Source organism: Lagopus leucura, unplaced genomic scaffold (assembly GCF_019238085.1).
Source record: "Lagopus leucura isolate 7727_CA_CO unplaced genomic scaffold, USGS_WTPT01 Super-Scaffold_100159, whole genome shotgun sequence".
Classification (NCBI taxonomy): domain Eukaryota; kingdom Metazoa; phylum Chordata; class Aves; order Galliformes; family Phasianidae; genus Lagopus; species Lagopus leucura.
Window position 1 is genome coordinate 26,074,874 of NW_024962335.1, and position 15,923 is coordinate 26,090,796.

General features: G+C 37.4%; 1 protein-coding gene across 1 annotated transcript in view; it reads left to right on the forward strand.

The window, feature by feature from the left end:
• Positions 1–15,923, forward strand: part of PIK3C2G (phosphatidylinositol-4-phosphate 3-kinase catalytic subunit type 2 gamma) — a 198,553-nt gene that overhangs the window by 155,583 nt on the left and 27,047 nt on the right. The window contains exons 28-29 of the mRNA XM_042889843.1: positions 3,580–3,688; positions 11,633–11,708. Of these exons, the coding sequence (XP_042745777.1) occupies positions 3,580–3,688; positions 11,633–11,708 (185 nt within the window). The remainder of the gene's footprint in view (positions 1–3,579; positions 3,689–11,632; positions 11,709–15,923) is intronic.

Genomic DNA, 15,923 nt, shown 5'->3' on the forward strand with positions numbered 1-15,923 from the left:
CTTCCTTCCTTCCTTCCTTCCTTCCTTCCTTCCTTCCTTCCTTCCTTTTTTAAAGTGAGCATATCTCTTTTTGAAGGAAAATATATTTCTTTTTAGAAATGCGTAGATTTATGAAACCTTGTAGTGAGTTTCAAAAACAGTACTAGTTATTTTTCACATACATGTACCTTTATTGAAATCACTTATATTTTCAATGAAAACATGAGTTCCCAAACCCAGAGAAAATTAATCTGAGTACACTGAGGCTGTGTCTAAGACCTAAAGAACTTTATTGCCAAAATTCAGTCTCAGCAGTAAACTGTCACTCAGTGATCTTTCCCCAAGACTGTGTTAAAGTGCTACATTTTATGATGTTTCTTTGTATGAATGTTCTTTAATGTTAATGCTTTGATTTGTTTTTTAGTGTATCTTTGTTGGTTGGAGACTTCTAATGTACTTCAGATTTTATTGTTATAATTAAAATTAAGCTGCTTCTTTATAGGAAGTTACTACTTGAACTGGCATAAGGCCATTAATTTGTGTGATGCAAGCCTCCAGCACTGGCCAATGCCAGAGGCTTCAATGCAAGGCAAAAGCCTTGTTTCATAATGTAGCCACAAAGGCAGTTTGAAAATGTATGATTGAAAAACAAAATGTCTGATATTACCAAATAATTGGAATTGCTAGCAGAAGGGACTCGGTTACTGCTTTTATGAAATTGTATATGTTTATGTTTCATTAAGAGGAAATATCACAATATGAGTCTGCCTCATAGAGGTTCTAAATACTGGCTATGTATCAATAAACTAATGGCAAAAGCTCAGAGTTGTCAGCATCTGAAATCCTGCTATTGCATATAAACATTCATCCTGTATTTATAATCCAAAGCACAGCTGCCCCAAACAAATGCTTGTACTCTAGCACCATCTCTCTTATTTGGTTTTAGACAGAATATTAATAGTGTTGTTGTGGAGCTTTTTTTAAGGCCAATTTTTTTTTTCACTCAGCAAAGCATTTAAATGACATAATTTATACACAGAAATGTTCTGCAGGCTTCCTTCTTTCAGTAAGATGTGGGATCTGGTACCCAAGGTGTCTCAAAATGGCAGAAGTTTATATTTTTCTGATCTCCTTAAAGTAGATGCAAAACTGAAAACCAACTTGGAACATACTTTTCAAATACAAGTATGTTCACAAATACAAGATCAGTTTCAGCCACAGGCACAATTCAGCGAAAGCATGAAGGAGCTTTAAAGAAATGTTCAGTTCTGCTACAAGGTTCATATTGCCCTTCACTGCAGCAGAGAGTTATGGGTGCCATCAATCAACAGTGTCTCTGAAGTTACAGATAATGCATGCATCTGTCCTCAGTTTGGCCACTGTTCTTAGGCAATATCTACTGAGGGCCAACATTATACAGCCAGAGTCATCTCTTTGTTCATACAGCCTAATTTATTTTATGCTGCTTCTTAACAGATCTTCACTACCATCTCTTGAAAGAAATCCTTTCTGCGCCACAGAGGAGCCCAGAACATTCACAGGCTATCTATGTGTGTCAAATGACCTATGTTCTATTTTTATCTGTACAGTTCACATACATGAGGGTCTTGGGTCACGGCACATTGCCTGCCCCATTGTATCCTATCACTGTAGTTTCTTGAGACAAGAATTGACTCTCATTATTCATTTGTACAGTGCCTAACTAAGCCCTGAACTTTACATGCTATAGGAAAAAAATAATGAAAAGCCCATACATACAATATGCTGCTATCATCCTGGCCCTTTGCCATTTTAGTTACAGACTACATTATGGCAGCACTGAGTTCTTCCTCAGAAGTATTACACAAGATGTGTGAAGATCTGTCCTCTGCTAAAAGAGTTACAGTATCTTTTAATCAGTGTTCTCTTCAGAAAAGGCCTTCTGTTACAAAACAAGCAGGAAAAAAAGACCAAAACAACCCAACAGGTCTAATTGCAATTCATGCAATCTAATTACATCGAATCTCTTGGTAAGAAAAATGTGTAGGTTAATCATCTTTGGTCATTTTATCTTCAGTAGGTGAGGCTGCTGTGCCATTTTTACAGCTGGGTGGTTTACAATTGCTGGTGAGTGTTCCTCTCTGGGGATGGGAATCCACTGCTCCATGTGTTACTATTTGGCTCGCTTTTGAAAAGCTGATGACATCTTATCAGTGAGCTGTGGAATTGTGTAAAACTCGTTCAAAGTAGGAGCTGACCAGCTGTCTTTCAAAAGGCCGGCCAAGTGTCTCTTTGCAGCATATTTTGCTGCTAGTTGCCTCTTTAGTCATTTGTCTGAAGCCTTCAGATATCTCTTGAGATCTGCTGGATAAATCAGGTTGTACCAGGAAAAAGATGCTTGTAAGCAATACACTGTTAAGTATTTACAGTGGCAATGAAATATGACCAGATCAAAGCTTCTACTATTCTGTATCTCATAGATTAGTAGGCATAAAGCAGAATATTAGTTTAACAATTCCAGTATTAGTAATCTATATCATAAAACCCATTACATGCAATTTAGCGCAGACCGCTTTTCAAATGCTTCTTCAACCTGAGAGAAATAGTCCTTTTCAGGGCAAGGTTAATGTAAATTGATAAGTGTACTGTTGCCAGAGAACCTGTGGATGCCCCATCCCTGGAGGTACTCAAGGCCAGGTTGGATGGAGCCCTGGGCAGCCTGATCGGCTGGGTGGCAGCCCTGCCCATGGCAGCGGATTGGAACTGCCTGATCCCTTCCAACCCAAGCCATTCTGTGATCTATGACTGCTAAAAATCTAACCTTTTGAATGATCTAACATATGTTTTTTCTAAAACACAAATATGATTTAAGTGAAAGAAGTGTTGGATTTTGACATTTTCACTCATAACATTTGAAAATTGACCTAAGAACACTCTGGGCTTACATACTTTATTTAGAAAATTGAAATGAAATTCATCTTAATAAAAATTCTGTGGAACATGGCTATTATTACTGTTATTGCTTTTGTTGGGATTGATTTTGTTATTGTAATGATAATTTGTTTTCATGTATTACCTTTATTGTGGTCATGCCTGAAACTGCATGGGGGATCAGGTACCTGCTCTGAAAAACTTTTACACTCAAAATACTAAGGTAAAAAAAAAAAAAAAACAAGCAGTAATATAAAATGTCATATTGTTTAGGCATTTGGTATTGTAATGCAAGGCTTTGAATAGCATGAGCCTTGAGCTGAGATCACAGATCTGTTATGCTATGCGCTATGCAAAAAATGTTTTCCTGGCATCATAAAAAAGAGACTTTTAGAAGTATTTAGATACAATAATACACAAGTAATTGCATTACCGTGTTTTTTAACGTACATATTTAGAATAAACTTATTTAGACAGAAAAAGATCACAGTATGAAAAAGAATATCATCAAATTATCATCAGAAAAGAATGAGAATCAGAGGGTAAACCAACCTGTGGGAACTGTACTCATTCCTTCACCTACCTGAAAAATATCTTGGAAAGATTTAACATTGTTCTGTTAAATAGAGCTGGAAATATTTTCAGGAAATAGAGTACAAGGGTAATAAATAAAATATTCTTCTCTTGCAGGTTTCCCCACTCATGGCATATAGCTTTTATAGATCTTGAACATAAGAGAGTGAAGGATTTGAACCTCTACCTGAAGCAGCTATTAAGTGGATCTAGAAAACTGGCAAATGTGAGCATTTCCAACACTTGTTTTATTTGCATGTGACGTTCAGTAGCATTCTACGAAAAGAATCAGGAAGCTTTCCATTGCCTCATTTGAAAAAAATAAATGCCATAAATGACACTTTTAATGCAGTCATTTTGAGATGAAGCCATTGTAACATTCGTCAGAGCTTAAGACAAAACTAGTGACTGAAAAGTAGTTTTATTTTTCAGGCAGGACATTTTTCAAAATAACTTCTCTTCCTTTGCTGCCATCCAAAAGTAATGACTCACTGTATTTTTGACAGTAAGGAGTAGGTTCTGAGGAATATAATGTCTAAAAGAGGAGTACATTTTGAAATATTGAAGAAGTCCAATTTTGACAGTTTTAAAATAAGAAGTTTCATTCTTTCAGACTATAAACACTCTTCATTTCAAAATTTAAGCAACATACATAAGATATAGTTTTACAAACAAATGGAAATCAGGATATGTCATTATTATTGAAATGATACATTATGTCCATTAAAATTGTCAGGTTTTTATTTATTCTTGCTTCCTGAGACTTCATGTTTTCCTCCTGTTTCAAAATGGAAAGTCGCAATAGTGACAAAAAATGACTCTTCATTGTCTTCTGTGTGCACCTCAACATTGTGAAAGCCAGGACCTAGAGCATCTCAGAGGTCTCTTGTACATCAGCACAGTGCTAAATAATTTTGTTGCATCACTTCAGAAGCTGAGTTGCCAATTACTGACAGCAACACAGGAGTCTGAGAGAAGAGTGTATCTTCCTTTGACCAGCAGTAGTCAGGAAAACAATTGGGTGGAGAAGAAAAAGCAGTGATTTTTTGTTAGGGTTACATAGAGGGTAGTAAATTAATGGAGCCAGGGCATGATCTCCCTGCTATTTCACTGTTAACATGTTCTCTAGTAGAGCTTGGGACTCTGCCAGATGGGCCTTGTCATCTCCCATGGCCTCAGGGCTACAGCACAAACTCGGTCTGGTTTGGTTTAATAGCATCAATAGTCTAGAATGCCAAAAGGGGGGTATTTTTTCTTCAAATTTTCAAGCATCTTGTAGTAGGGGAAAAATGTTTACTGCCTACCTATTACTATTACCTATTTACTGCCTTCCCAGATGTGTCTGTGTAGTGGGGATTAAAAAGGAAATTGTCCATATGTAAAGCAAACATGAGTTTTATTAGTATTAATAAAAATTCTGTGCCGAGTTGAAATTGAGAAGATTTTCCAGTGATAGGTCTTATGTGTTTCACAGAGTTGCACCTAATTTAACACGGACAGCTGACTTGGGTGTTTGACTCCCGTAACTGACTTTGCTGAATAAACTGCACAGATTGAGTTTAATTGTTGCATAATTTCTGTCAGTCAAGGTAGACTCATGGGTTTGTTTTACATTAGCACCTTTTGGTCACAGCTGAGGAAAAACAGATATAAGCCAGTGACCTAGAAATGGACAGCTCTATCTTCTGCTGTGCTCTGGGCTGCTGTAAGGTACATGAATTTTCAATTTGGACCCAGCATTGCTGTCTTAAAGCCTGATCTGTGATTGAAAAATTAAACTGTTTAAAGCCGTGGGACAGTAATAAAAACATTTCCCAGTCATGCCCAGATGCTCTCCTCTCCCTCCTGCTCCATGGTCTGTGAATTCTAATAATCAGTTAGCCCTTGCAACGGGCTTCCGAATTCCTCATCTCCTCCCTTTATGATTGCAGAGCTAGGTGAATTTTTCCAGTGTTGCTGCTGAAACACTAGGACACAACCATGAAAATGGTATTAATGTAGGGAACTGTGAGCAGATCTGTTTGAGAACAAATGCTGGTGTGGCTCTAAACTGGTCCAGTGGAGCTATATAGACATGCTGGACTGTTCAGCAGCTGAAAGCCATTCAAGTGGCACAGCCTATAAACCATGAGGAAAATAAAACAATTATGTGCCTAAGAAGACTGTATAGCTGCCCTTTTCAGCCTTTGAAGGGGGCGTGATAATAAATGGAATAATAAGCAGATTGTTTTGGACTGTGAAGTGCTGTTGGATGCTGGAAATCAGCTTGCTAACCACATACATCCAGCCTGCACTTCTAGATGGTAACTGTTAGAATTATTGATACTCTATAAGCATTGAATCATCATTTTTACTTCAATATGCTTCTCCTGCTGGTAGATGTGAGAAATTTAGAAAAAACTGATGTATTCTGACCCACATAGAAAAAAAGAGACCAGTCAGTTGGTAATTTCCTTTGTACTTCCAGCTGAAGGCTTCTTTCTCACTTCTCCCTTTGGTACTACTTTTTTAAATGTGTCGCTGTGTCTTCTTCATTTTACTCTGAGCAAACAGCCAAGCTAGGAGGCTTTCTTGACAAAAATAAGCACAATTGTTTTGTCTCTCCTCATGTCTAGGACCACTTTATATTTAAACTTGTCCTTTTTCTCAGATTACTAGAGAGCCTGACCAAAATCATTTAGGGAGATGTCTGTTCTCAAGCATTACCAAACTGTCATTCCTATGAAAGAGTAAAACTGTGTAGGAATTAATAATTAATTCAGAAATTGTAGAAGAAATCTTGTAAGATTAAATGCCCATAGAACAAAGTTCCCTGTACTTTCTCAACAGTCATTTCTTTCTGCTGAGTTGTACTTTAGCTCTATAGTATCCTAAAGTATTGTCTGGGATAGTACTAAGCCAGAAAGGGAAGAGTTGCCATTTCATTATTAAATAGCCTTCCTATCACTGTATCACAGTAAACACATTACTCTGATTGGCTGGACACCAGTGACCAACTTTTTTCAGAACTGAAGAGTTTAGTCAAGTCTGCACAGGACCGACTGCACACTTGGTTCTGCCAATTAAGTAATTAAAAATCTTAAAAATAAAGAAGAATTGGATTATATTCAAATTCATTCCTCAGCCATTCCTTAAGTGCATGCATTTCAGCCCAGTCTAAGTTTTGATTATGAAAATTGGGTTATGATTGAAAGTAGACTAGACTGACACCTTTTCTGCTAAATGGATTGAACAAAGGAGGATATGTAGGGAACAGCTGCCTTTTCATTTGTACTGTAGCTCAAATGGAATTAAATGTTTCTTCAAACTCCTCTTTAAAGAACAAAAGCGCCAAGCCACAGTTCTTTGTCCCTGAATGATAGCGTTAAATACGATTAATGCTGAAACATCAGCTGGCAAAGATATTTGGTGGTAGGTTAGTTCAAATGTGTAAACATGTGCCCATGTCTGTCTGAATAATTTTATCAAGTGTCTGGTCTATTTTGATTATAAACCTCATTCACTGATTTCTTCTTAGGCATTTGTTGAAGAGTTACCTAGAATAGGAGTGCTTCTTTAAAATTCGGGTTAACAGTTATAAATAACTGCACCACCAGACTATGTACATGAACAAGAAGCTGTATTCATAACAGCAGCCACTAAAATGCAAAAGTCAATTTTCATATTGAGTCATTTGGGGCAGGATCAAAAATGTGTTTCAGCATCTTTTTATCTTTCCTTCTACTCCCCTCAAATCAATGGCAATATATATTCTGAAATATCAGAATATTTTGTTTTGTAGTAGCTGCACTGTTGCTGGCTGTCTGAACCAGCTGAAATGTTTGGGTCTTTTGGATCAGGATAAGCAAGGCTACATATTCAGCACTGTTTAGACTCTCAGAGTTTTACTTCATTAAATGGCAAAACAACCAAGTTGTGCCACAAAAAATAGGTGAAACATCAAGGAAAAATAAACTGAAGGTAAGTAATGTACAGGATGACAGAAATACATATTAAAAATATAAGAAAAGTCTATTGCAAAAGTCAGCTGCTCTGTTTGTTTACATTTTTCTCTATTTCACTCTTAACTCCAATTGAGTGATGGGCTGAGCGGAGGTTGCAGCCCAAACCTCAACATACATAAATTTGGGCTGCCCTAGTGGCTTGTCATTTTTATACAATATAGTGGAGGTTGACTGCTCACTATGGACACAAAAGCGAGGTAAGTCTCCATTAATTAAGTCTGCTCTTGGCTCTAAGTGTCAAGAAGCAGCATGTTAGATATTGACTAAGCTGAATGTTTTCTTGCTTATCTTTAAAGGACAACTTGCACCTGGCTTGGGATTTAAAGAAAGAAATATAAAATCAAATCTAAAGCAATGTTCAATGCAGCAATGCTGCATATTTGGTACTACCAGCCAGCTAGTAATTTTCTGTGGATAATTTCCCCATCTCTCATTATTTAAAAGAAGTGGCATTTAATTTGTGGGTATTGTTATTGATAGCACAGCTCAGACACTAGAAGATATACTGCTCTTACAAAGCTTCATAGCCTTAAATAAGCATATTCTATTTGTTCTGTATTTTCACATTGTGAAAAATGCTGTGTGTGTGAATGTGATGGAGGGATGTTTGAGGGGAGCTATTTATCACAGTGGGTATTGGTGGTGACAAAAAAAATGTAGCAAGTGTGGGTGCATAGGAAGTTAATTGGTACAAAGAGATGAGGCATGTTGGGTTTTGCCCCTATAAAAATTTCTTGTTTCAGTATGCAATCACGTATAAAATTTGGGCCAGAGATAAACCAGTGCAAGAAGGTAAGCAGTAACAGTGTATCAGGTATGAATAGATTCTATAGAAGTATTATGCAGAGTTGAATGCTATGTGAGAGGGCATGTAGTAGATGTGAATGGAAATGGCTGTAGATTGCATTCACTTATTTTCAAACATATACTGAAAACCAGGCATGTGATCTGGTTCTGGAGTGAGTAACATTTTAACAGCTGCAATAAAAGTAACAAAGTTTGATAAGAGCTTCCCATATTTCACTTCTGTTTCATTCACTGGAGCTACTTGAGATGTACAGAGCTGAGAAAACAGCTGCAGCAGTGCCCCTATGGAATTATATAACATGGTGATACAAAGTGCACCTAAGGTTTGTTGGTCCCTTAAACTCCCTCTGCTCCTTTGTTCCTGCAGGCAGATATCAAGCAGAGTCAAAATGGGGAGGGTTTCAAGTCTCCTCTTTTCCCCTGTCCTCTCCTGAAGTAATAATAGCTGCCACAAGGTCAGCTTTTCCTGGTTTCTTTCTTTCCTGCTGCTCTTCCATCCTGTTAAAGTATAACAGGTGCATGGGTGTTCTCTGACCCCAAATCTACTCTAACACAGCTGAAAATAAAGCTAAAAGCAGAGAGACTGCTCTTCTTAACAAAATTAAATCTGGCTTGAAATCTGGCTGTGTTTCACTAACGGCAGAGTGCTTTTCTTGTTAGGCTCTAATGGAGAGCAGTGACAGATTCTACTGTGCTACTGTGGTGCAAGCTCCCCTGATGCCATTTAAATTGCTTATTTCAGCTGTATCCTAGTGTAAGTGAAGGCAGAATTTGTCCCTTTTAAGCTAATGGCTGAATAAAGGTCATAACTAGACCAGCACTGATGCACCTATATATACTTGGCTCTCCCCAAAAAATTAATATTTTGGGTGATCTGGAAAAATATCAACATTACCTTTTACATAATTATCTTACAAGGTAAGAATGGCTAGACAACTGATAGGAGACTTTCCTAAAAAATCCCCAGATGATTGGCATCTTAGGGAATTTTCATTTGTTGATGTCAATCTAATAATTCCAGGGGGAAAAGAGAAAGGTAAATGAGTTCTTGTGGTCTTCTTGTCACATGGTCTCTTAAGATTCCCATCTATGGTCATATGCTTTTGTAACAACAGTTGTTTGTTCAGAAGCAGACTGTGTCTGCCTAAATATGGTGTGCACTTAAACACACGTGTTCAGCGCTCTGATGGATCCTGTCTTGCTTAGCACTGTAATCAGATGTATACTTAACCCCAAGCATGTGCTTCAGTCTTGGACTGGAGTCTAGTTGATTGACGTACCATTGACTTCAGCAGGATTTAGGAATCACCTGGAAGTTCAGCAGCTTTCCTTTTCTTTTGCCAGCATTAACCTTGCTTCTTCTCCACATGCTTCAGTGCCCATTGAGTTAAGATGGACACACAGAAAGGGAATGCTTTGAACTTAGTGCTGTGGCACTGCAATGTATGTGCCCATCATGTTCATGCTCGATGTATGATCTGCACCAATTCCACTTGCTTTTCTAAACCAAATGTCATTTGTTTCAGAGAGTTCTTTCCTTTAGGAATGAAAATTTGAAACTCTCACCTGAAACAATCTTCCCACCTCCTGTTTACAAATCACTATTTAATATATGCTCACTTATTGCTGAAAGAGTAAGTGAAGAGGATGAAGAACACCAGGCTGCTCACTGTGGAACTTTTTTATTTCTCTTTCAAGTCATTGTATCCTTCCTTCCACCTCCTGCCCACTTCTCTCAAAATCTTTCAGCTCAAAGGGCTGCTTAAGTTTCCCTACTTATTTTCATGCTGTCAAATAAAGACTGACCTGCCAAAAATATGCTTTTTCAACCCTTGAGATTTCCTGCCCTTGGGACTCATGCTGAAAGAGCAAGTGGAGGTCTCACAAGGAATAACTTGTCTGTTTAGAGCTGTTAAAAGCTGAAGCAGGTGCATGGACTTTCTGCTATAAGCTATACTCATGAGATGAGAGAATAATTACTCATGCTTAGAAAAGACAGGTATATTGGCAGCCCACTGCTAATATCTTAGCGATTGGTCTTTCAGTTCAAGGAAAATAATTCTGTCAGCTCATCTTTTTTTTTTCTTTTTTTAATTTTCAAGAAAAAAAAATCAGTGTGGAAGGAAAAATTCTGAACACCGAAATTAAAAATAAAAGACAACTGCTAAAATAAATCCAAGATTCCTAATTTTGTCTCCGTGCTGCATGTACACTTCTTGTTTTTCTGTCTGCTGACCCCACATGTTAACTCCTCACTATCTGCATTTGTCACTAAACTCTTCCTTTTTTTATTTTCCGTGCACAAATTGTGCCACATCTTGTCAAACTGAAACAAGACAAATGCTACATGAAATATATCTTGTCGATAAGAGACACATTTTCCATGGCCGGGAAAAAAGCAATGGTGACATTTTAATGCTAGAATCTGGGAAGTCTCTTGTTCAGCCCATTTGTTAGTGTCAGTCCAAGTCGCATCAGCATGAATGTAGCAATTGTAACAGACTGAAGGAATGGCCATTCTGAAATACAGTTTATAAACAAGGTAATAAAATGTAATTACTGTCCACCTTTGATTCAGAATCCTTACAGTTCGTATTAGAATTCACATTTTTTATTGCCTTGCACAATACTCAAGCCTGGAAATTTGGTTTATTGTTTTAATTCTCTAAAGCTGAATGTAACTACCTGTTATATATGTTCGCTAACACAGTACAGGGCAGGACATAAAAATGGAAGTTGTAGTGCAGTACATAAGGTGGATTATTCTTTGAAACAAGTTGATAAAATATGAGCATGCTTTCTGAGCATGCTTTCCAATCTGCTTTGGTTTCTGGTAGGAATTAACTCTGTATGGGCCTTTCCATTGTGAGTGTCCATTAAGTCTCCAAATGAGGTATGCACAATATCCAAAGTAGGCACAGGTTAGGTCAGGTGCTTGGGGCTCATTGTGTGTGAAGGACAAGTTTCACACTGACTACGCAATATTTAGAAAAGATGTTCTACTGCGTTTGTTTTGCAGATGGGGTACTATAAATGTAATTGCAGCTGCTAACACATATATGGAGACATGGAAGATCAAGTAAGAATGCAAATATATGGCCTACATTGCACGTATCTTTTTGGAAGCATGTTGACAGAAAGGGGTGAGATAGGGACCAAAACAGCCTAGTATTATCTTCCCAATGCCTGTGCAGAAATCATTCCCTGGGGCTCCTGCCTGTGATCAAAGGTGAAAGACTGCCCTTCATTGCTGATTTCAATATATACTTTAAAAGCCTACCAGCAATCTGCTCTGAGAGAACTAATTCAGGGAACAGAGTATAAACAATATTCCCCAAAATACTTCTATTGTCTTTCAGAATGAGCTTGTACTCAGCTTCTTCCTGAATTGGTCCAAACATACGTTGGCAGAAAAAGCATCATCTGTGACATCAGGTATGTGGATTACCAGTCTTATCTGTTTTCTAAGAATGAATTCATGAGTAATATTGAATGCAGTAATGCAGAGGTGAGTAAAGTGTTTAATATCACAATATTTTTTTAAGATGTACAGATGATCAACAAATATTTCCTGACTTCTCAAAGTCTCTGAAAATGTTTTAGTGATGTGACCTGTAGCTTGCTTTCTCTTTGGCATATTCTGCTCAGCCTCGCTTCAATTCTTTTTGAATAAACATGCCTAAATGCAAAGTAAACATTTATTTAGACAGACTGTGGCAGGCTTCTTGTTTTACAAAAGTTTCAGAGAAGGTTCCAAAGGAAAGGATTTGAGTTATGACAAAGCACAGTGTGTACTTGGACAGGAAAAGAAAATTAATGGTGACTTCAAAAGTCATTTTTAGAATGAGAGGAGCAGGTGAGTAACAAAACATTATGTTAATGCCTAGGCATACATTATTAATGATTGTGATAATTCACTTCTTACTAAGTGACATTCTGCATTGTTCCCATAATGCTTAACCTATTTCTCTCTTCTATGCAACACCTAATTTAATCTAATCTCTGGTAGTACAGAATTAAAAGCCAAAGCATAGGCCATATAGAGTAAACTATGAACGTTTGTTCTCTTACACTGCACTAGTTCTGCACTGAAAATAGACTTCAGCAATCAATTTTCATGCAAAATAAAATCTCGCGGTTCAGCTGCTTTGTGCTCCAAGTGACAGAAAGTTTCCAAGGATGACCAGTTACCCACTTTTCAGAAAGTAGCTCCACATATTTACGTGTTAATTTATTCTCTGTGAAGACAGAGGCTTTATTAACTCCTTTGCTGTGACCTTTTTTTTTTAATTCATCAGAACAAAATAATCTCCATCCTATCTTTTCAGCCTTTGGAAGACTTCCCCTGTTTAGAGTTCAATTGATCAGGATATGCCATTATCAGATTAAATCCATTATGAGTACTGGAAATTACTAATGATTGTTCGAGCTTGTACAAAAGAATGAGAGGATAATGCAAAGATGGGCTATGTATTAGGAATATACAGAGATGAATCTCATCATTGAATCTTATCTTGGATCAGAAAATCCAAGCCAGAATTCAAATGTAACATGAGATCTGAGTCTATAGGCTACCATTCTCTACAGACTCTTTAACCAGAGTTGTAGGCACGTAGGAGTGAACTGAAGCATAAAGGAGTTTAAGTCTGAGATCTTTTGAGGGATTTTGACATTTCAGTAAGATTTGGTTCCTAATTACTACAGAGAATCTGGGTGTAAGTATCTTGTGCAAAAAGCATGAACTGAGTCTTCAATAAAGTTGCAAAATAAATAAGTCTCATACATCTTAACAGCGGTGTCCTGAGATAATATAGTCAAACAGGTGGGCCCTTTTTTTGGTTATCAATGGCATCAAAATCAGAGAACAGAATAAAGAAACAAAGGTAAGAATGTGATTAATGAGTGTTTGATGAAAGCTGCGTAACAGATAACCCAAATCTGCTGATTCACTATGAACTCAGTGGCCCTGTTAGGTAAAGGTCAGTACACGGTCAGAAGAGATTAATGTAGTGTAGCTACAGAGGTGCTTTATTCCTGCTCGGAAACTCTGCCTTTTAAAGTTTGGACTCATTCATTCTAAGTTCAGGACAAAAGCATTGTTTAACAGAAAAAAAACTCCCTTTGTACTATGAATAGATTGCTGACATTTATTAATAGAACGCCAGTAGTATACAAAGTCCAAAACCAGGGCCAATCAGTTTAAGTTCTTTAGAAACAAATATCAAGAATTTGGGGCTGAGTTGCTTTGGGTATGGCACCACTTCTGGTCAGAAAGGAAGGGACTGCACTCAGTGCAGAGCTGAGTACAACTGGCATAAACTGGAGTGAACTGTGGAAAGGGATGAGCTCAGCTCAGTGTATGAGTTAGGTCAGCAATGAGACCACCAGCCATGCACTGCTAATTAGCCATTTGAAATCATTTCACACATGTTACTCTATGCTTTGCCCCTTGTTCTTGGAGTCAGACTGCTGCATTACCCCAGCTAACTAGACGACTTAGGTCTATATTGCGTGACATTCAACACACTATTAAAGTCCATCCTTTGAGTAAGAGAAGACATGAGTCCATCTAAGGCAGGATCTTGGTGATCAAGCCAAGCTGCCATATACCATACAAGGAGTTGCTGAGAAGGACACAGTTGCCCCTAGAGGCTCTTGTTTGCTGAGATTACCCTGAAACACTTGATTTGAAAGAAAGCCCTTTAGAAATTGTGTTGTTGAGCTGGAGTGGGAAATAATTTCACTGAGCCTTCAGGAAAAAGGTAGTCTACATGAAAACAGTGCATCCTTCACCCAGAGATTTTGTTGTTTTGTGATCTTATAAGCACCTTTATTTTTACCTATTTTGAAGAATAATTCAGGTTTAATATGGAATTAGTAAAGGCTGCAGCTTTCCATGAGCCTGCTGATTTCTCTCTCAACCTTTACACAGGCAAATGATTAGTCTTTTAGTTAAGATCAATGTAAAACAAAGCCAATGCCCAGTAGAAGCAGGTTATGAATTTTGATCAAGATAGCATCCTTCTTTTATACAGCTTTAATTTACAAATGTTGTAGGTAATTACACTTACTAAAGTAAAATAAAAATTAAAATTTATGAATTTTTACTGTGCTCCTAGCAATGAAGAGATTAAAAATCAGTGCTAAATTTACTATGACATGAATACTGATTCAGTATTCCCAGTGGAGTAGAATCTGAATTGCACTGAATATTGTCAGCATTTCATTATACCAAGTACACTGCATGGGAGTGAGAGCAGATATCAGGAATGACTTCACAGACATACATTTTTAATATGTCCCTTTGAAAAAAAAAGGAAAAGAAAGAAACAAAATCTATCTTTTATTTTTTTTTTTTATGTCAAACTATGTTTCTTATTTTTCTTCTCTAGAATATTTATCTCCTGACAATATGGGTAATTGAGATTGTTTTGTCAAAGTTATGAAATTAAGAAGTTTTTCCTATTGGTTGTAACAGTTCACAACCCAGATCCAGTTCTGGTAGATACAATCAGTATTGCGTGTACGTCAGTGGGTTTCTGTCCACCTAAGTGCAGTGGAGAAAGGCTTTGTATCCTTCCAAAGCAAGATCCAAGCTTTTAAAAAATTAAAATATACCATATGGCTCTCCATGCAAATTCCTAGTTCTTGTGAATTCTCTCAGGAGAGTAGCTTATTATGTTCATCCTATACAGTTTTCTAATCTGCTGCAGTTGCTCATTCTCAGCATAAAGCTTTTGCCACAAGTTTCATTCCTATTTTAATTGGATATAGGCTGGTTTACTGGCCATAAGCACCCTTTGTTGGCTAAGAGGACGAAAGCTGTGACATTTTGTTAATTAGCATTGCCATTTTCTTTGCAGTCCACAATTGAAACGCAGTGTATTAAATTATTGTTTCACTATTGATTTCATCAGTTTTCCATGTAACATCTTCCTCACTGCTATTTCTCATACAGTGTGCAAAGCCTAATGCAGATCTTGTTTTAAAATGCTTCTAATGGAAACATTGCACAGAATATTTAGAGCAAGTTCTCCACTGTTCTAGAAAAAATTGCTTAGATGAAGAACTACACAACTGATTATTCTGAAGGTCATTCCACTTTCCATGGAAATGAAATTTGAACACTAATTTCCTTAATTTTTTCATCCAAAAAGAATAATAATCCCACAGTTTTCCAGAGTTTATGTTCTGTGATGAAAGACATTATAAACTGGCACAGTGTTTGAGTTTCTCTGCAGTGGGGATTGGCAGCTAGGACTTGTGAGTGCTGGGTCATGCAGACACCAGTGATATAAAAAAAATGTTACAAACCCAGTTCTGTTGGCACTCCAACTTCACGGTCCTCGTTTGATATGTGACAAGTTTTCCACTGACACCTGTGAGTGAAGTATCAGTCTCTGGGAGGAAAATCTTGCTTCAGCTGAAGTCAGTGAAGCTTTATCCCATATCTACAGCAGGCTGGCATTTGGTCCTTGCATATAATGGAGTGCAAGTAGAGCATGACGGTTCCTAAAAATGCAAGTCTCAGCTCAAGTCCATCTGCCGAAGCTGGACAGACTAGAAGTAATTATTGTATGTGCATTTTATTATCATTTAAAGCTAAAACCACCTAGACTTCAAAAAGGTTATGACTTAGCACTGGAAGTA